The following is a 21,416-nucleotide window of genomic DNA, read 5'->3' on the forward strand; positions in this document are numbered from 1 at the left end:
AGAGAAACCAGTAAAAAGTATGAAATTTGAAAGTCTCTGTTTATCTTATTGAAAGTATATTTTCTGCAAATTTTCAAACATAAATGTTAGCTATTGTCAGTCTACAAAGTCTTAAGAAAAAGAAATGAGAGACGGCTGACACAAGTGGGGCAGATTTAATGCACTTTGAAAAAGCTAATTATAAAAGAAAATTCCTTTTTATTTTGAAAGAGCGAAAGCGGTTATAATATGGTCTATCAAGTAGGAAATAGTCAAATATACATACAAATGCTCTAAAATAAGCATAAAATAGTTTTTCATAACATACATTTCTATTTTTTAGTTAAATCTTCACCGTATCGAAACACAAAAATACTAGCGCTAGTAATAACATTACACACAGAACAAAAAATGTGTCAATTAGCACTGGTATATGTTGACTCAACTAACACATCAAAGTGTGGCCCTGGGTTCGAATCCCGGCCTGTCCATGAGTGTTCTTTATGAGTGTCATTGTCTCATTATGATCTTCAAGCCAGCCCCCATGGCGTAGTGGTTAGCACATCTGGCTATGACATCAGGGGTCCCGGGTTCGAATCCCGGCTTGGGCATGGATGTTTCTGAGTGTCCATTCATCAACTTCAGCATATCATCACTCATATTCCTAATTAGCCAAAAGTGGCACAAAAGCGAAGTAAAATAAAGCAAATCATTAAAAAAATCATTATGATCTTCGCGATTAGCAAAAAGTGCGGAAAATGCGAGGTAAAATAAACCAAATCAGTAAAACAATGTAAAACTTATTTGTTAATGAAGCACTTTTGGTACATCAAAACATACACACAAAACAGTGCATAAGAGGGTAATTTCATCTGCTGCTTTTTCGTATGATGCACTAAAAATGAACTTATCAGACACTAGCATTTCAATTGATTGATTTGATTTATTTTACTTTGCTTTTCTGCCACTTTTGGCTTAGCGCGACGGTAAGGATGAGTGATGATATTATCAAGGAACACTCACAACGAACTGTCCCTGCCTCCAACCCCCACCCCACCCCAGTTCTGGCACCCAATCGCTTCTTCTGTTAGGCCCGCTTTAGATAAAAGCACTTTCCTTGGCATTCTTCTTAACATTTATGCCAAGACCAAAATGTTGCCGTGTAAAGTAAAAAATCTTATGGCATTTCAGATGTCATGGCATATTTCATGGCATTTCTCAAGGATAGGATCGGTTCTTACTTCCCTAGCATTTTTCGTAGCATAACAAAATGATATACAATTTCCGACATCCTTATCTACACTAATATCTGAACCTCGCACTGCAGTTATTTGGATTCTTTATAGTTTCTCTAGAAAACATAGGTTTACTATTTAAACAACCACGATGATTCACACTACAATTTAAATTGATAACCTCACAAAACTGTTATACCATAAGATCAGGAAGTCATTAGTGTTTCGAAGAAAGTGAATGATATTCAACAAGAGAACCTGAACTCAGGAACTTTGGCTAGAAACTGCAAACGCGGTGTGAGCCATAAAATAAAGAAGAAGCATGACCAATCAGAAGCAAGCTCTAGGTCATGGGTGTGGATGTAATGGCGGCCGAGTGAGATGTAAACAATGCATCACTTCAAATTTTTTCAAGTCGATAACTATTCAACCGAGAGGTATAACGTTTTATATAAAGAGGTTTTAGGTACAATGCAATGGCACTGCTTAAATACATACTTTATAACGTATGCAGAACACGTATATTTTAGTTATTTCAATTGTAAACACCGTGCACACACCATATAAGGTGTAACTCGACGTGCCTTTTGTACTGTACACATTGTAATGACAATATCTAACCGAAATGTTACATGAAATGCTTCCGTGGAAAGTGTATAAGATTTTTGGAAGCATTTTGCATTTACATGGCAAAAATATTAAATGAAATGCTTCCGTAGGTCCTTTCTGTAGTTTATGCCTATCATACCTCATACTGGTTGGCAGCCATGACGAGATCTTCAGCCGGCGTTGACCGGAAGCAGGCAGCAACTGACGTCAGGTTGTCGAGAGAACAATTAAGTATTCCTGCGACCTCCATGGCCGTATTCACGGGGTTTCTGTTCACTTGTAATTCGGAAAGAATGGAGCCACTCATCATTATTGCTTGATGGAAAAGACCTGTCAAGGAAAATAAAAAAGAACACAGGAAGTAGAATTGGTAGGAGAGAAATATGGGGATAGCTAAGATGGCAAAATCCTGTTGCGATGTGCTGTGATCAACGTTGATATCTTCCAGTTATTGAAGGGAATGATGGTTGGGAATTCTATTGTCTTCTCCAGAGGTGTTTCCTATCCTGAGAGTGACCCTTGTGAGGGCTCACATCATCCTCACCACATGAAACAGTTGTGAGGATGAGAGCGAGGGCTTGGCGTGAGGGTGAGTGTGGGAGAACCTTGCGGATGAGATTAAATATATAGCTAAAAGTTAACGAAAATCTTCATCGGAGGAAACTGAATCACATTTGGCTAGCAACGCTGCCATCCCTTCATCAGCTACAGGCAGTGGTGGCGATCGGGGGCGAGAGGGGCAGTTGCCCCCCACTTTTTGCCACTTTTGCTCCTGCACCAAGCTAAACCTTATGAAAATGTAACTTAAAAGTATCTCCCAAAGGAATTTCATCATCCGTAGGCCCATTGTCTTTTCAGGGAGTCACGCATGCGCCCCAGGCCAGCTGAAACTTTCTTTGCCACGAGGCTTTCTTTGAGTCTCGAACACAACAACAGGTGCGAGTTTGCATTGAGACGTTAACTTGTTTAGCCGTGGTAGTGAAGAATAAGCTCTGCGTACGCTGCTTATCATTGATACGCGAGAGCATTTTTCGGCTATGTAGATGCCTCTGTTTGAATTTGTGTGCATCAATGTGTGTGTGTGTGTCAGAGAGAGACAGAGAGAGAGAGAGAGAGAGAGAGGAGAGAGAGTGAATGGTGACTGAGGGTGATAAGTAGAGAGAGTGAAGTACTTGTTATAAGCATATACGTACCCGAGATCTTCAATTTGTGTACATCCAGTCCAGGAATGTTCCTTTCTGATCCAAAGTATGTGCGAGAAATATCAGCATAATGTCCAGATTAGATACAATTTTAGTCTGAAATATGTCCTTATGCACAATGAAATTAAAATATCGATATAATGTCCCTATCACGTGAACCCATGTCCAAAAGTCATCAATGAAATGTCCAAAACACATCCTTCCTGGATATATCTATGGATGTTCCCTGGACGGACATATGGATATCCAGGGGACGTCCTATGGATATCTACTGGACATTCCGGGACATCATATGGATATCCAGAATTTCGGCACGAATATCGTATCAATCCCTAAGATTATATGTTTATTTTATAAAGTCTCTCTGAATGCTTCACGTTGACCAGGGCATTCACTTGTTTTTCTCAGTTGTCTCAGCCTCTGAGGCATGTTTACAATGCACTGTGTTGTGCCATGCAAACCTCCTGAGCATCCAGGAAACAGGTAGTTTCTTCTGGTTATAGAGTCAGCGGTTTGCATGGTGGCAATTAAAAAACACGATTCGGCATAGAGGAAGAGCTCGATGGCCTAGTGATATAGAGGTGAGACAAGCTGAGAGGGGACTGACTTTTGTTGCAAGGTGAGAAGGGACAAGAGGTTAGGAGAGGAGTAGGGCAGAAGTGAGACGACGCTCTGGTCGACGAATTGAGAAGCCAACAGAGGACTTCGTATATTCTATTCAGCCTAAATTCATCAGATAGACAGGTAATTATCCTAACACCCAGCCATGATTCAGGTTCAAAGGTTTACAAAACCCAACGAGTGACCATTGTCTTTTCTGCAGCTTAGTTCCTTAATTTTATTGTGTACCTTTCGCATTGCCAAGCGTTAACTCGTCATGCCAATGACGAGTACTCTCATCAGAGGATGAATGATGAGTAACTTACCTCACTCAGCAATTAATTGCACAATTGACTGGTTCAGATCCCTTCATTCTTAAGAATGACACGATATCCAGAAGACATCCATTAGACGTCTCCTGGATATTTTTATTCTGATTTATAACGATTCCCTTGTGTATGGTCACCTACATTAAAAGAAAGTTCTTACTGATGTCATTTGAATAGTCCCTATTATTTGAAAGGCAATGACATTTATTTTCCTGTCCAACGTAAAAAGCGCAATGAGACAAATGAAAATTTTCGCCACTCGTTTTCTATGAAAGAAGCAAGTGCACCCCTTGCATCTTTCTGGATACGCCCTTCAACTTAGCTCCTCTCTAAATTAAATCTTAATCCAACAAAGTTTCAGATACTGTACTTCATAGTAATTATAAGTGTTGTAATGCCTTACCTCTTGACAAAGGACTGATCATGTGGCAATTTACGCTTATTGCCCCAGCACTCTGACCCACGAGGGTAACCCGGTTGGGGTCCCCACTGAAGACCTGGATGTGGCTCTGGACCCACTGCATCGCCTTCAGCTGATCCAGGAACCCCGCATTACCAGGGATTTCGTCCGTTTGCAGGGAGAGGTATCCTGGAATCAGCAGAAAAGTATTACATAAATCCAGACACATTGGGAGTCGGTAAGCATATTATGTTCCCTAAAGTACCTCCATGAAAGTAGAGTACCTTTACCTCTCCCCAGATATTCACTTTCAGTTAACTTTTTTAAAAACAATGGATAGAAATGTATCTCTTTGGTTAGCAGATAACGTAAATGAGTTTGCACTTCAGAGCTGTAAGAGATTGATTAGGTGAGATATCCAGATAATTCCACCTCAAGGAATGACCAAAGAAATGAGATATTCTTTCAGAGAAGTTTTATTTATTTATTTAATTTTATTTTATTGTTTTGCACTTAGGTTGTAATGCCTTTGCACATTTAAACTAAATCAAATCGCAAGTGTAAAGTATGTGTTTCGATATTTTCTTGTGATGGAAATTTTCATGTAAGATAGCAATGTTTAATTGTTCCATAACTACCAAACCTTTACGTAATCCACTAATGGATGAACAATTGGAAAGTAATTTTGTGTTTTGCAAAAAATTATGACGATAGAAAGGTATGAAATCTCAACTTTAAAATTTTATCTTGTTCAATGAATGTATAATCGAATAATTTCTTGGTAGCGTCGTCGCCTTGTAATCAAGGGGTTCCGAGTTCGATACACGGTGGAGGCACATAGTGGTTCGGATCCCACTTTAAACTGTACGTTCAGTCCAGATTAGCCTTACTGTGCACAAAGTGGACTTAAAACAGCAAATCAAACAATCAAATAATTTATTTTTATGTTATTTAAATATGATGCAATAAATTTGGGTAGGAGACTAAACACTCAGGTATAAAAAATCCTGAAATTTCGATATACTGAGTTCCTTTATTTTATTATGAACTTTCTGGAATCCCAGTAAGCAGGCGGAATCCCTGGGCACGAAAGAGGTAATAATTGACTATTGATTGATTGATTGATTTAGTTTATTTTACTTCGCGTTTTGTGCCTCTTGGCTAATTTGCGAAGATGGGGATGAGTGACGAAATGATGAAATCGATGAATGGACATTCACAAACAACCAAGTCCGACCGGGATTCGAACCCGGGACCCTTGGCGTCGCAGCGCGATGTGCTAACCACTCGGCCACAGGGTCGGGCAGGTAATAATTGACGTGGAATTCCAGGTAGCTCAGGTAACAGGTTCTTATATATGCAATCACTGTGTAAGAATTATCTCGGTTGGATAGTGGGGAAGTGAGCATTAAGAACTAGTTTCTCTGAGCTGGTTCAAAAGGTCTCTTGCCTCTACTAAGGAGACGTAAGAAGATTTCCTATAATAAACTGGCCAGTATAAAAGTAATTTTGAGATCGAGGTTTTTTTTCCTCGACTTCCAGGAGCCCATAGTGTACACCAGGTATAAGGGTCTATGTTCCCGACGTCAAGAGTAAAGGGTATTTACGAGGGTTGTTAGAGGTCCAGGAACCCATATATTCTAATGGGCTCTATTGGGTTCCGCTGCCAAACCGGAACCTTTTTTCTCGCACAATTTAAATTCGGTCCAAGTTGCGTATTGTTTCATTGAAAAAAGTACCTGGACCGAATTTAAATTCAGTCGGAAAAAAGGTTCCTGGACCGTATTTAAACTGAGCAGGTAAAAAGGTTCCTGGACCTTATTTGAATTGACCTGGTAAAAAGGTTCCTGGACCGAATTTAAATGCCTTACAGATAAAAAGGTTCTTTACGGTCTAGAACCCATTTAGGCTTGCTGATTTTCTCTCCTGGACCGGAATTGAATTTATTTAAAATTCCAACAAGGTCTATTATACCGTTCGCTTGAATATATTGCTGAATTCCAATTCTGGTCGACCTCGATATGTTAGTTGTAACGTGGCTGTCAACTAGAAACTCAGTGGTTTCCGGTCGATTCGCGGTGGAGATACATTGCATATTTATTAGTATCTTTAAAGTAAAATAAAAATAATCTTTTATATTTTGCTTTGTGTGTGTATGTGCATGTGTATGCGTAGATGGGTATAATGGACAGTGTCCGAATTAAACTTTTTGCTTTCGGGGGATATGCCCACTCAGTTCCGTATTTGTGATTTCATTTCCGCGGGGGGGGGGGGGGGCTCGGTTTCTTTTTCTATGCAAATTTGTATGTGCTACCAGTTAAAACCCAGCCCATGGCGCGACAGCCATCGAAGGGCCTTGGCCTATCTCCCTCCCACAATCCTATACCTAGAGGTGTGGAGTTCTTCAACCGGTAATGGGGTGACGTGGGTCAGCACCTCGAACCCTCAGCCGTTAAAAGGAGATTTTTATGACCGAGTTACGTTACTCACTCGTAGCTCCCCAATTTCCTCACGATGGTGGGTTGCCACCGGTCCTATACGCAGGCCGAGAACCCAGAGACTGAACCGAGGTGGACTCGAACCCATGCCGTCCCGCAGTCGGAGTCCAAAGCACAGCGCCTTAGACCGAACGGCCACGGAGGAGTTACCAGTTAGTAAACACTATTGCCTTCCAGTTCTAAGTACCTACCTAATACATTAAATCTTATAATAACAATTATATATATATAGCCGCGGTGGCTCAGTAGGTCGGCTCCCGTGGCGGAGTGGTTAGCACATCGCGCTACGACGCCGGGTGTCCCGGGTTCGAATCCTGGCTTGGGCATGGATGTTTGTGATTGTCTGTCCTGAAAAGTCCTGAAACTGAAATATGAATGAAATGATATGAGTGAATAAAGTGTGATGGGGGAAGCTTCCGCTTAGGGGCTTTCCTTTTATAAAAAAAAAAAAAAAAAAAAGTCGGTAAAGCGTCGGACTACCATGCTAAAGGTCCCGGGTTCGATCCCCGGCCGGTTCAAATTCGGGAACTTTTCTAACGATGGAAGCGGCCCCGGCGCCCACCCAGCGTCGAATAACATGGCTATCTGGGGGAAACCCTGGGGAGCAAAGGCGGTCAGGGCCGTGATGCTGATCACATCACCCCCACTCACGACCGGATCAAGAAAGTGTGGGTCGTTACCCCCACACCCCGTATACGCCTTCATGGCGTGCACTTTACCTTTTTTTTAATAACAATTAGACGTAATATAGAAACAGTATATTTACATTCTAAAACCCAAACCCATACACAAAAGTGTTATTGAACGAGAAAACTTGAACAATTATCTATTGTGCGTTGAACCCAATGACAGATAAGCTTTCGTAGTTTATTTGGCAATGGACAGAGCCATGGGCATCGCCCGAAATTTTTGCAGGGTGTCGGGCAAATGATAAAAGCTGAATGGTAGAAAAATAACAAGTATTATTACCACGGTTATAAATGTTATTATAAAATAATAAATATTATAAGCTAACAAAAATAAATTTTATGGGAAATAATAATAATTATTATTATTAGCCTATTATATAAATGGGAAGACTCGATCCACCGAACGAGTGAATACCAGAACAACTATTTTCCATTATTTATTTTTCATTTTATGCAGTTGTGTCTGAATGCATTTTGATATTAACCTTTGCACGTTTCGTTCAAGAAAAGGCTTTAAATGTTAGGGGGATTTATTTAATATCTAAAGTGTGTTGTATGACCTCTCACCTACAACTGTAATTATTAGAATTTTAAAAACTGTAAAACCATTCGTTCTTGGATGAAATGGTAGAATATAACATTCTTCCTGTATTTTTCACTCAATGTTTTCCATCCAGTGCATTTTTACTTTGATTAATCTGTTCGAATACTAAATAAATTAACTTCACTTCTGTTCTTAACAATAAGAGTAACAAACTTTCGGATTTCTTGTATCTTTAAATGAACGATGTCAATTTCCGGGGGGGGGGGGGATCCACGACCAGTGCGACCCCCTCTTTCCGACGCCCATGGACAGAGCAACAGCGTTATTTTTGGAGCTCTTTGTAAAATCTCTACACTCAACAGCAATAAACAAATAAATTATGAGCTATTGAAAAATAGAACCTTATGTAGGATGCAGTTGTTTTCAATGTTAATTAACTGCTATCATAAACGATTCTTTAGTGGTGTTTGTTCCATTGTAAAGAAATGGTATACTATACGCTTTTAATCTGATTTTCTTGGCGGGGATAAAAAAATTTGTGGGGGGATCCCTGGCACCCCCCCCCCTCGTTAATTCGCACACTGATAATAGATGTAGGTATGGATGTGGACTGCTGCGTAGCATACTACCACAGATAAGGTTATATAAGCAGATCTGGAAACAAGGCAACAAACTGGTGCACTGACCTCCTGCTGGGAACTGCCCCTCGCAAGAAGTTTCGGAATAATACGCTGAGAGGCGCTGAGAGGCACCACTCGCAATCTTGCTTCCACTTCTTCTGCCAATAAAAGACAAGAGATGGCACTGCTAAATTTCAACGCTCGGGTGCTGAGCCCGACGTCATCGAATTCCGAGACAACTTTCACTTGCGAAGCCTCAGAGCTTCGGTATTGAAAATTGACCGCGAAGGCTTGACTTATATACATTTGTCTGTGATACTACTTAGAACTGTCGCCTTTGGTGCTAGCGGTCCGGTTTCGATCCCCCCTGGTAGCTCGAAACTTAGGTCGGAGTAGTGTAATTGGCTATATAACCAGGACGAGAAAGTATGAACCCCCCACAGGCAGATTTGCCTACACTTAAAACTAGCTCAACATGCCCATATGAGCTTTTTGCTCAAGTCTGGAACTCTGTCTAATCCAAGATTTTTGTAAAAATGCCCTCAAAATTTTCCTGAGAAAGTATGACCCCCCTCAGATTGATTTGCCTACACTTATAAAAGGCACTTCTGTGAGATTGTTGTCCATAAATTTGTTAAAAATATGCCCCTCTTGATATTTTTTTGGCCACACTTAAAACTAGGCCAAGACACACCCACCTACACACATATATACACATACATACACACCCACCCACACCCACCCACCCACACATATTTACTTCCGGTTTAAGTTCAATTGGATACCAGCTTCAATTTGTTTATCTAATATTAAAACAATGTAATATGCAGAGCCCCTCTAGAATTGCTCCGTGACTCTCTCATTTCTTACATCATAAACATATGATTTTTCACCTATGAGAATAACACTACATATAGTGTCATCAGGTAATGCATCATGGAATTCACAGATAATTTTAATGTTTGTCCTGTCATTAACCACAACTTGTTTCCTTTTTGAAGTGTTAATTACAAACATGGGTCTCTGTGCTTTGAATTCATCTGGTGTGTAATACATGTCAGTATTGCCTGTAGTGACTCTTTTGTATGCTGTAAATGCCTCATATAATTTGAGGAAATCATCCTTGGACATGTCTAAATTGTAATTTTCTCTAGGAAATACCTCATTTCTGCCATTTTTAAGATATATGTTCTTGATGTTGCAGTTATCAAATTTGCTTGAATTTTTTTCCTGATTATTGTGTCTTCCAGTCTGAAACAATACCACCACAAAATAAGGCATGTCATATTGTATACTGGAGAATGAATTTGTAGCATCAAACTCATAATATGTACCAGTTGCGGGCTTCTGTACACATTGATATGTATAAAATTGTAGAGAAATTTGTGGATTTTTTATTATATCAGCTTTGTATTTAAGAGCATAACTGGCCTCATATTCAACAACCGGGATTCTTAACTCCATAGTCTGAATAATGCATTTGCCCTCATCAGGTAGGCTATTAGGCAGAGCTTCTCCTGTAGAGTTTAATGTACTGTACCTCATCAAAGCATTATTATCATTGGCAGCTCTTCTAAATGTGATTCTTAAACCACCCTTCCACATAATATCTTTGTAATCTGAGAAGAATCCTGGCAATAGGCGCATGGGGAACAGCACTGTGTGGTTTTTAGATAATATCTTATCACCAGCCTCAAATCCACCTATTTTGTAGTAAGAAGCCTCGGTTTTGGATAATCTTAATGTGGCCAAAGCTGTGGAGGTAATGCCGGGATAATCCACTCTGTTTATAACAACGCCATGCTTTCTGATCTCAATTTCAGAGAATAGATGCGGCACAAAATTGTCCACCAATCTTATATTTGAATTTGCCGGATAATCTGTTCCATCGAGCTTTACAACATCAAATTTGATGTATAGATCTGCTCTGTGGGGGTGTATAAATCCATCCCCTACATCAAGATCAACCTCAATCTCTGTGTTGGGTTGATTTAAATTTGCAAATGTCCTCCTGTTTGGGGGGAATGATTGTAGCTCATAACTCTCAATATTTTCCATATTTTTTTTGTATGTATTTTTATTTAAATATTAATCTCTATGATTGCAGTTGTTGTGGCTCCAGCAAAATCAACTAATTCTTCTTTTTCATTAGTGACCATCAATTCAATATAATCTATTCTATTATGGCACACAGGAAAATATAATGTTGGGGATGGATTGTAGATGATTGGCTCCATGAATTCAGAATTAGGTTTGAATGTTGCAATGATGCCGGTTTGTTTGTGAGTGCCTATGCCATTTGATTTGGTGATCATACCCTCAGCCACATTGCAGTGAATATTTAGAGTCTCTATGGCTAAGAATTTGGGTATATTAATAGCAGTGTGTTTGATGCCTGGTTCAAGTTTTGTGTTGTTCTCAAGGCCTAACAGCTCACCTATAGTACCCAGATCTACTGTTTCTGGAGCAGATACAATCTCTACTCTCTGAGTGAAGAAATTTTGACTTAACACTACACCTCTGGGTAATTGAGCATTTAGAGTAGATAGATTATATTGCCCTGGAGTGATGACAATTTTTTCATCACCAACTGCAATTGTGTTGTTGTGGTGTGTAATATTAGGGATCAAGTACATGCCATAAAATGCTCTAAGAGCTATTGTTTTGGGATACACTATGTCATCATGCAATTTGAGTTTCAATATTGAATTTTGGCTGGTGAGATGGAATACCCCCATGATGTTTCAGATACCACAAGGCTTTTTGAAAATCTTCAATTGATGGTTTATTTATTTGAGACATATATCTAAGAACAGATAAACACAAATGTCCGCAATTAACATCTTTGAAGTTTTGAACACGGGCATTATTGTAATAAAGATTAGCTGAATTTAGATATTTTATTAAATTTTCAGTTGGAACACCTCCAAATGAATCAAACACAAATGCCTCATTTTTTAAATATTTAAGATAACAGATCCAGTGAGTGCCCTGATTTTTGTACTTATCCAAATTAACAATGCCACACTCTTGGTTGAGTGGTTGTTCCGGTAAAGAATCAGACATGTACACACCTCTAAAATGTTTGATGCCCAGTGGCTTGATTAAAGCTTCAATATCTTGGTTTGTAAGCGGCTCTTGTTTCTTTTTTTAACTTATTCATGGCTCTCTTAACACCTTTGCCTTGTTTCTCAATGGCCAGGTTATGGCGCTTCAATTCATCTAATTCTGCCCTATTTTTCTTGGCATCTATTACTGTTTTTGCTATGGCGGCTGATCCCCCGGCCAAGCTCCCCACAGCCCCGAGAGCAGCTAAGATGGCAGGGATGGTAAATATAAATCCCCCCACATGTGATTTTTTTCTTGATTGCTGTAATTTTTTTAATTGGGGGGTACTAAGTAACAATTTCATACCATGCCCCTTTGCAAGACAAGAATTTTTTTTCTTGCGCTGCTTTTTGGTCAAAAGACTGTCAATAGTTTTAAGAGATTTGAGACCTGCATAAGGTATTTGATACATAACACCCTTGGCCTTCATTGTAGGTTTATTATATACATATTCACAACCCCCACCCCAGTTTTTGTTTGGTGCTCATAGCTATGGTGGTTCCCAATGCTGCTATTTTTTCACTCAAAGAAGCATCTTTGCTTACAAATCTACCAAATGCAGCCTCTTCTAATTTCTTGTCTGCAACATGTCTCTTGTCAAGATCAGAATGTGTGTTGTATGCTATGTCATGGTCTCTACAAGCAGCATCTAAAGGATTAACACCAGGATCCCCTCTGTTTAATCTGTGGTCCAATTTTGTACCGGGACCACAATACTGATAGCCTGGAATGTGTAGTTCAAATGGCAGCTTGTTTATGATGTCATTAACCAAGCCCCGACCCTCAGAAATATTCCAAAATTTAGGTGGTAGAGTATTAATAATTTTTATAAGATATCCAATCCCCTTAGTGTCATTCACTATAAAATTAGACAATTTTGTGCTTATCATGTCCATAATTCCAACCTTTTCATTGTAAAAATTGTGGTTGCCAGCATTTTCCTCCCCAGCTATTACCAATAACCTATCTACAAGTTTCCTGACATCATCAACCCACACAAATTCTTTGGGCAGGGTGTTGTATTGTTTGATTCCACTGCCAGTCTTGATCTGTGACCATATGGGCTTGATTAAGTTGTTATATTTTGCTCCACTGCTCGACTTGATTCTTTTTTGTGTGGGATCATTGTTCTGGTATAGAGCATCTGATTTTATTAATATTTATTTGTAATATTCATAATCTTGATCTGTATAGCTGCCAGGCCTTTTCCTAGTCATCAGTTCCCACAATCCAGGTGTGCCGGGATATTTAACAAAAGCACCTTTTTCTCCAAGATGAGATTCTGAATATACAATCAGATCATCTCCCATAAATGTTACTCTGAAATTGCCAATTCTATGTATGATGCTACCATCACGCTCTGTGTCAGCATATAAGCCAAATACCTCATCTTTATTGTCTTTAGGTGTGGTTAAATATTTTTGAGCAAGAAGACCCAATTCAATAGGATCCTGAGTAGCTTCAATTCTTCTAGGACCAACAGGACTAGGTGTATGAATACTGGAAAGTGGGGTGAATGGATAATCTAATATGTTTCTTGCAGCTACAGGTACAAGCTCTGTGATCAAATTTTGATTTTGAAAGTTTTTCAACTGTCCACTTGCCATTTCAATCAAGTCGCTTTGCCATAAATCATCTATGCCCTTTGTGACTACTGGGAGTCTCTTAAAATTATGTCTGGCCTGTCTGTAATTCATCAACAATAATTTTTCTAGACATAATATGTAAACAAGAATATTGCAACTATAGGGTGTTCAGCAGCTGAAACTACAGGATTTTCTAAATATAATTTGTCCCCTATTTGTATTTTAAATTCCAGAGAGCCATCATCTTCAGCATAGGCTGTTTCTAATGTATTGGGGTCTGTAAAATCCTCCAATTCTGCACTGGTGATTTTTACTTTGTTATCAGCATTTGTTATTGATAAGGTGGGGTAGTGGTGAGCCTGTGGTTGAAGCCAATATTTGATCTTGATTGGTCTCAATGTGCCCCCAACAAAAAATTGGTAATAAAATTGTGCAGGGGACAGCATATATATTTTGCCACCTGGTGTAAATGGAGAATCATATTCTTTGTTGGGGATGCTGTACAATTCAAGAATTACTGAATGTTTTGGATTCTCGATTATGCCTGTTATTTCCTTTTCTGCTGTGCTTGTTACAGATTCAAGGTGCTCATTGATGGTCCTAACAATCTCATCGTGCCCAGGCTTGATTCTTATGTCCACAGCAAGTTTCTTGTATTGTTGCACAATCTCTTGTAGCTGGGTGGCAAAAACAGACAGAGCATTTGCTTGATTGGATTCCATGGTCCCTAGCTGTTGCTTGATATTAGCTACAATTTGCTGTAAATTTTCAACAATTGCCAATTTTGAATTTTGAGCAGTAAGATCATGGACTTGTCTTCTGATATCCCCAAACAGGGCATGCAGTTCATTAATATGTTGATTTGTTGGTAGAGTGGCCACTGTCTGAGTGAGTTGTTTGATCTCTGTCTGGATATTCTTGATATCTTCTGATTTCAATATGCGATTCACTGCCCTCTTAATATTTTTAAGTTCTTGTGATGTAGGCAGATTTGATACAGTATTTTGCAAAGATTCTAGTGCCAATTTTACATTGTTTAATTCAGAAGCATCAGCCACATTTTGCATAGCATTTTGGAGCAGGGCTATATCTGCCTGAGTGGGTGTGGATTGTTGTAAAATTTCAAGTTTTGTTTGGATATCATCGATCAAGTGATGAAAATGAGATAGTTCAGATTCAGTGTTGAGGTTTTCAAGCTTTGTGATTTGTTGCTGGACACTGACAAGTGTATCTACAATCCCGGGCAGGCGAGATTCTTGCACATTTGTCAAATCACTTTGCACTGCTGCTATTGTACCTTCAAGATGGGTTATGGTACTTTGAATTTTTCCAAAATCTTCATATGTTTCAAGTTGCAGCTTAATATTGGCTACACTCCGAGTTATTGCACTCAAAGCATCAGAAGATGGCAAGTTGTTCATAAAATTTTCAAGTGTCTCAATTTTTTCTTTAACCTCGGCTATGGCATTATTCAGAGGGCCCAGATTAGGTATCTGGACTGATTGAATCTGTTCTTTTAGAGTGGAAATCACTAGATCAAAATCTTCTTGTGATTTTATGCTTTTGACAATTGTTTGGAGCTGTGCCTGGACATTATTTATCTGCTCTTCCAATTGTTGTTTCAATTGCTCAGAATTGGTGGCCTAGGTCTTAAATTTGGCTTGAAGAGCTGCTACAGCTTCTTCCAAACTTTGAAAATTATCCAATGTGGCCAAGTCAGTATATTTCTGAAGCAGCAATTTGAGTTCAGAATCAATTTTAAGAAGAGGGTCCATGCATTGTGATTGCAAATTTGTAATTTCTAATTGAAGACTGGCATTGAGTGTTGTTTGTAAAGCTTGTAAATCACTTCTTAATTTCTTGACTCTGACATCAAGCATCAAAATCTCATCACTGTGATCTTCATGCCTTGTATGGCCAAATATATCATTAGGCATTTTTGTTTTAATGGTTATTTATTATAGAGTATCTGATTCTTAATTCTATAAAAAGGGGTATAAGCTTGTCATATGATCCCGGGACCTCAATATATAAGCAGTCACCAGCAGAAACAGTATAAACAGTGCCAGAAACCATGTTTGAGTGCTTAATTCTATAAATATTTCTCCCTATTGAAATCTTGACATTGCCCTCAGGGGTTGTAATAAATTGCAATTGCCCACCTACAGGTAATTGGTAATGATTTAAATTATTGTTAAATATGTACAATGTTTTGCCTGTTTTATCATCAATATCTGTAAGTATGCTGTTCAGATGAATAATTAACAAGCCACTTAGTTTAGATATCATATCAGAAGAGGGTTGTGGTGTTGGCAGCTCCATAATAGCCTGTTTTTTGAACCCAAATAAGTTCATAGGCATGTTTATTTATTTCAAATCATGCTCTGTGTTTGGGCATTGATTGCCATTTTTCAAATCACAATGACCCCATGGTAAAGTATGTATGCCACATGATAAAATGCATCTCTTATCATCATGTGGGTCCAGAGCCACTTTTCTTACAATATTGCTAGTCAATAAGTGATCCATACTCTGGATTCTGGATTCTGATGTTCTGATTGTGCTACATGATTTGAGACAATTTTTATAATCTTCAAATTCAAGCTCCTTTTCAACAGTTACTCTGCCAATGCCCTTGGCCTTTTTGGCAACAGCGCCACTACATGTCTCAAAACTGTACATCTTGGCTCTTAACCCAGCAAATGCCACAATAACATCACCAAGTGTCTCATCTTTTAACTTGCCAGGCACCTTTTTGTTGTGGTGTTGAATCTCTGTATGTTCACTGGTATCAAAGTATTTAAACAATTCAGGCTGTGACATATCTTTATAAACATCTTCTGTTTTAATATCAAGAACAAAACTATCCGTATCCATGTACATCAATTTTACACTATCACCATAAAAAGGTTTCAGCACATCATAATACAATTTTAACATATGTCATTTGGCCAATTCCAATATCACAGCCCCTACATAAATAGGTTTATCAAACTTAATCTTTGTTTTTTTCATGTTGAAAAGTGCCATATTTTCATCATAAATTCTTCTGTAATTGAAATTAGGCTTTGCAACCAATTTTTTGCTCAGGCTGGGGTCAGTAATTATTTTAACATCGGTATGTTTTCTGACATTTTCAATAGTTTTGCCATATACAGAATTGACCATCAATTTAAACAAGGCCTTATCAAATTGGCTTTTTGCAGATGTTCGAAGCTCTGTGTTTGTATCAATGTATGGTTTCAACCATTTTAAGTGCCTGAACCTCAAAACTTTGCCAATTTTGGTCACTTGAACACCATGATGCATCAGGAACTGGAGGTTTTTGTAATATATAACATAACCCTGTATTGGCTCCAGTGTCATCATCAATTTCTTCTGTTTAGAGCCAGGTGAGCACTGAACCTCGGGAATTGGGGGCAGATCAGAAAATTTGTTGTGTAAATTATCTGGAATTGTCAGATCAACCTCTAAGAAGAGGCCATAGTCACTGTCATCAAAATTCTTAAGATCTTCAATATTGAAATCTTCAACCCATTCAAGCCCTGCATATGGCAGTTTTTGCATCATAGCATAGCCATACAGGCTGTTTGCATCCACATACAATATATAATTTGATGGCAATTCTGGATCATAATCAGCAATATATTTGTTATTTGCTCTGGCATATCTCTGAGAACATTGCACCATGCCTCCTCTTATACATTGCTCCATAAACAAGTACATAACTTGATCCTGGATCAGATCCAATTGCATTTTAGTGTTTAAAAACATTGAAGACCATGCTAGGCCCGGGGCACTGTAAAAATATATTGGATCCAGTCTATAATTTTGCATAGAAGATTTTCTGAATGCCTGCAATATGTCAGCTAAGAGGGTCACATCAAGTTTTAAATATGCCATGTGATAATCACCAAATGTCTGGCATTTTAAATTGTTCCACATCAATTGGGCATGGTGATAATCTTCATAAGTGATTCCAGATCCTCTGATTTTGCTGTAAAACTCTTCTTGTGGTGGCAAAGAACACTCATCAAATTTAGAAAAATCTGTAACATAGTCATATGGATATACACCCTTCCGCCTAATTAATTTCAGGTCCTGATTTGGAAACAAAACACATGTGATTTTGAAATGATCATCAGATAATTGAGTGGCCAGTGTAGCCAGGCTAGCAGATAAAATTCTGTATGAATCAAGAAATCTTAAGTGAATAGGAACACCATTAACTTTAATTATTTTGCTAATAGCAATATATTTCTCATCATTTTCAGCTAAAATATTTAAATTTACTTGTCAAACCCCTCATATCTGATCAAATTATGAAAATCATAATTGGATGCTCCATGGAAAAATATTGGGACAAATTTTGGTCTCTGGATCTTAATATTACAGCTATTGCACAGGGCCATTTTGAATTTACCATCTGTATGAGAATGGTGTTTCACCTTGATTTTTGTATCTGAAAATTCAGAATCACATACCGGGCATTTTTCTGCATTGTTGAAATCTTCAATCTGTTTCTCTGTTAAAGGCAACATGGGTTTTGATTTTAATAAGATATTAGATGCTATGTCATAGCACTCATTTTCTATTCTATGTGCAAATTTTTTGATGGCATCTGGTCCCATGTATGAATATTCTTTACTAACAACACCATCCTGTACAATCACATAACAAAAGCTGGAAGGTTCATGTAGCTGGTATGGTGTAATTGAAGATTCTTCAGGATCTGGATTGCAGAATGCAAGAGGTTTGAGGTTTGATTCAAAATCACAGACAATATATGCTGGGTGTTCCAACAAGGCTTCAAATTTTTTGAATTTTGCATTTTCACTTGGCATTGGCATCACCATATGAAGAGGTTTATGATTTTTACAGTATTTTAAATGTTCAATTAACTTGTTTTTAGCAATTTCTGCATTCACTTCCCGAACCCCATTCACCATTTTTCTACCATCAAATACACTTAAACATCTTCTGCACAACTTGAATATTGCATTGGATTTGTCTAGTTGTGTTCTCACTAAAGCTTCAAGATTATGTATCAGAGTGTAATGATATGTGCCATCCCCTTCAATTAAGAGCAGATCAATCGGAACAGCAGAATCATCATCAAATATACTGATTCTGAGAGGTGCTATCAAGCAATTGCCACGGCCAGTGGAACAAATAAATACATTAATAGATAATTGTTTATCATTGATATTCCTGGCCTTTTTTTCAAATTTATCAATATTCTGAACAGACATTGGATATTCTAAACCCTCCATTGCTTCATCAAAATCATGTTCATGTTGTTTGTAATAAGTTATTCTCTCAGGATGCCTTGAAACTGGATACAAAGCAGCTAAAATACACCACAAAAAGCATTTCTCATCATTATTTTTTATATTAACCACGGCTTGTTTGTTTTTAGTATTGGCAGGTAATGGCAGATATGTGGATCCTTGTAATGGGCTGAATTCAGAAATATTAACATATAACTTGTGTGGAGATCCGCATAGGCTCCATCCAGACTCTTTTGCTGCAAATTCAGAGTGTTTAATATTCAATTGATCTATCAACCTGCTTATTATTTTGTCTGAATTTGCATTTGAATATACCGGTACAGTTTCTGTTATGTGGGGCTGTGTAAATTTTGTGCCATTTGGCTTCTTATATTGTGTAAACAATTTGAGGGACAGCTTATAAGAGCCATTTTGTGCATTTAGAATTGCCTGCACATCAGGATTTATACTGTTCAAAAAATTCTTAATACCACATCTTGGCTCTGATACAAACCGGTAATCCCTTAATTGGCTATTAAAACTGCTATGGATGGGTTCATAGCGTGGCTGCTATGCTGCTCTAGCATTAACAGGTGCTTCGTGCTTCCTTTTCAGACCAGATGTAGATGGTTGTGGGGGCAATATTGATGACTGTGCAGAGCAAGTATCTTTATGTTTATATGTGAAATATTCCATGCTATATTTTCTATGGCATTTGGGGCATATTTTTGTGGGAGTTCTGTATTTGTCTGGGTTACAAATCTTTTGGTGCTTAGCCCAATTGGGGCTGGATATATTTTTATTACACTGATTGCAATATTTTTGACTTGGCATTTTTGTTGTTGTTTATTATATACAATTTCTTGGGATTCAAATCAAAATTCTATGCTTAATAAAAAATATCAATTGGGTTCAGCAGTGTGATTTGTGTGTGTGTGTGTATGTGTATGTGTGTATGTGTGTTAATATTTTTGGCTTTGGTATTTATATAAAATTTCTTGGGGTTCAAATCAAAACTCTATACTTAATAAAAAATATCAGTTGGGTTCAGCAGTGTGATATGTGTGTGAGTGTGTGTATGTGTATGTGTGTATGTGTATGTGTGTGTGTATGTGTATGTGTGTATGTGTGTGTGTATGTGTATGTGTATATGTGTGTTAATATTTTTGGCTTTGGTATTTATATAAAATTTCTTGGGGTTCAAATCAAAACTCTATACTTAATAAAAAATATCAGTTGGGTTCAGCAGTGTGATTTGTGTGTGTGTGTGTGTATGTGTGTGTGTGTGTGTGTGTGTATGTGTGTGTGTGTATGTGTATGTGTGTGTGTGGGTGTGGGTGGGTGTGTATGTATGTGTATATATGTGTGTAGGTGGGTGTGTCTTGGCCTAGTTTTAAGTGTGGCCAAAAAAAATATCAAGAGGGGCATATTTTTGACAAGTTTATGGACAACAATCTCACAGAAGTGCCTTTTATAAGTGTAGGCAAATCAATCTGAGGGGGGTCATACTTTCTCAGGAAAATTTTGAGGGCATTTTTACAAAAATCTTGGATTAGACAGAGTTCCAGACTTGAGCAAAAAGCTCATATGGGCATGTTGAGCTAGTTTTAAGTGTAGGCAAATCTGCCTGTGGGGGGTTCATACTTTCTCGTCCTGGTTATATAGCCAATTACACTACTGGTCGGTCAACTCTTTTGGTGCCTACGTCCGTCACAACAATTAGATCTCATATAAAATGGCATAATTTGTGTTCTAAAACTGATTCTACAGTAAGAATTGTTGGATCAAGAGATACAAATTACACAACGAGGATGTGGAGGAACATGCTAAAGCAGAATATGCAGGCAAGGGCGTCGTTTATTATTATTATTATTATTATTATTATTATTATTATTATTATTATTGCTACTGTTATTATACTTTTAATTATTATTATTATTAGTTACTACTACTACTTTACAAATCATAAAATTCAAAGTGAATTGAATATACTTTGGCGTTGTATACAAGTTCAGACTCGAGCCTGACAGAAAGTGGATTCGCCTTTTCTTCCTTTCAATAAACATCTAGCCTATCACATTGTTGGTGAACAGTTCTTTGTCTTTTTGTACTTTTTCACTGATAGCAATCAGAGTCAGAGACCGCTTAACCTACTGTCCTTCATGGTACTTCTGCTTCATGTTTTACGTGCCGGAGGATACTATAAAATAATAATAACAATAATGATAATAATAATAATAATAATAGTTGTTGTAACTTACGGTCTGTAAGTCACAGATAACAATATTTCTTGTTATAAAGTATCGCTACAATTTCAACATTCGAATTTCATTACCGCTTTCCAGAAATCCCAGGGGTGTGTGCACCCTTGTATGCAGGGAATATGACAAGATTGAAAAGACACCAAACAACAAGCTAGAGGTGATTACACTCTATCCCGGTAATCTATGGAGCAAGCGAACGAAAACAAGTCTCTGAGCAAGTAGTTGTTCAAGTGCTTTTTAGTGGAATGGATACCACGCAACACTGTTTTGATTCTTTCTAAGCAAGCGACTGGTACTATAGGGTCTACCAATTTGAACGTCAGAACTTTTAAAGAGTGTTTTGGCAACACTGACTGGAATGACGAGATGGAAATGTGACATCTGACTGCAGTAGTCTGTGGCAAGTTATCATGGAGATACACAATGCAACAACGCATAGAAATTATTCGAATTTATTATCAAAATTCGTGTTCAAGCATTTCG

At 38.0% G+C, this 21,416-nt stretch overlaps 1 protein-coding gene across 1 annotated transcript in view; it reads right to left on the bottom strand.

The window, feature by feature from the left end:
• LOC145979322 (juvenile hormone esterase-like) overlaps window positions 1-21,416 on the bottom strand; it is a 68,809-nt gene that overhangs the window by 30,929 nt on the left and 16,464 nt on the right. The window contains exons 4-5 of the mRNA XM_083112171.1: window positions 4,358-4,543; window positions 1,963-2,153 (exon numbers count right to left, since the gene is read on the bottom strand). Of these exons, the coding sequence (XP_082968297.1) occupies window positions 1,963-2,153; window positions 4,358-4,543 (377 nt within the window). The remainder of the gene's footprint in view (window positions 1-1,962; window positions 2,154-4,357; window positions 4,544-21,416) is intronic.

This window comes from Lepisma saccharinum, chromosome 26 (assembly GCF_977018435.1).
Source record: "Lepisma saccharinum chromosome 26, izLepSacc3.1, whole genome shotgun sequence".
NCBI lineage: Eukaryota > Metazoa > Arthropoda > Insecta > Zygentoma > Lepismatidae > Lepisma > Lepisma saccharinum.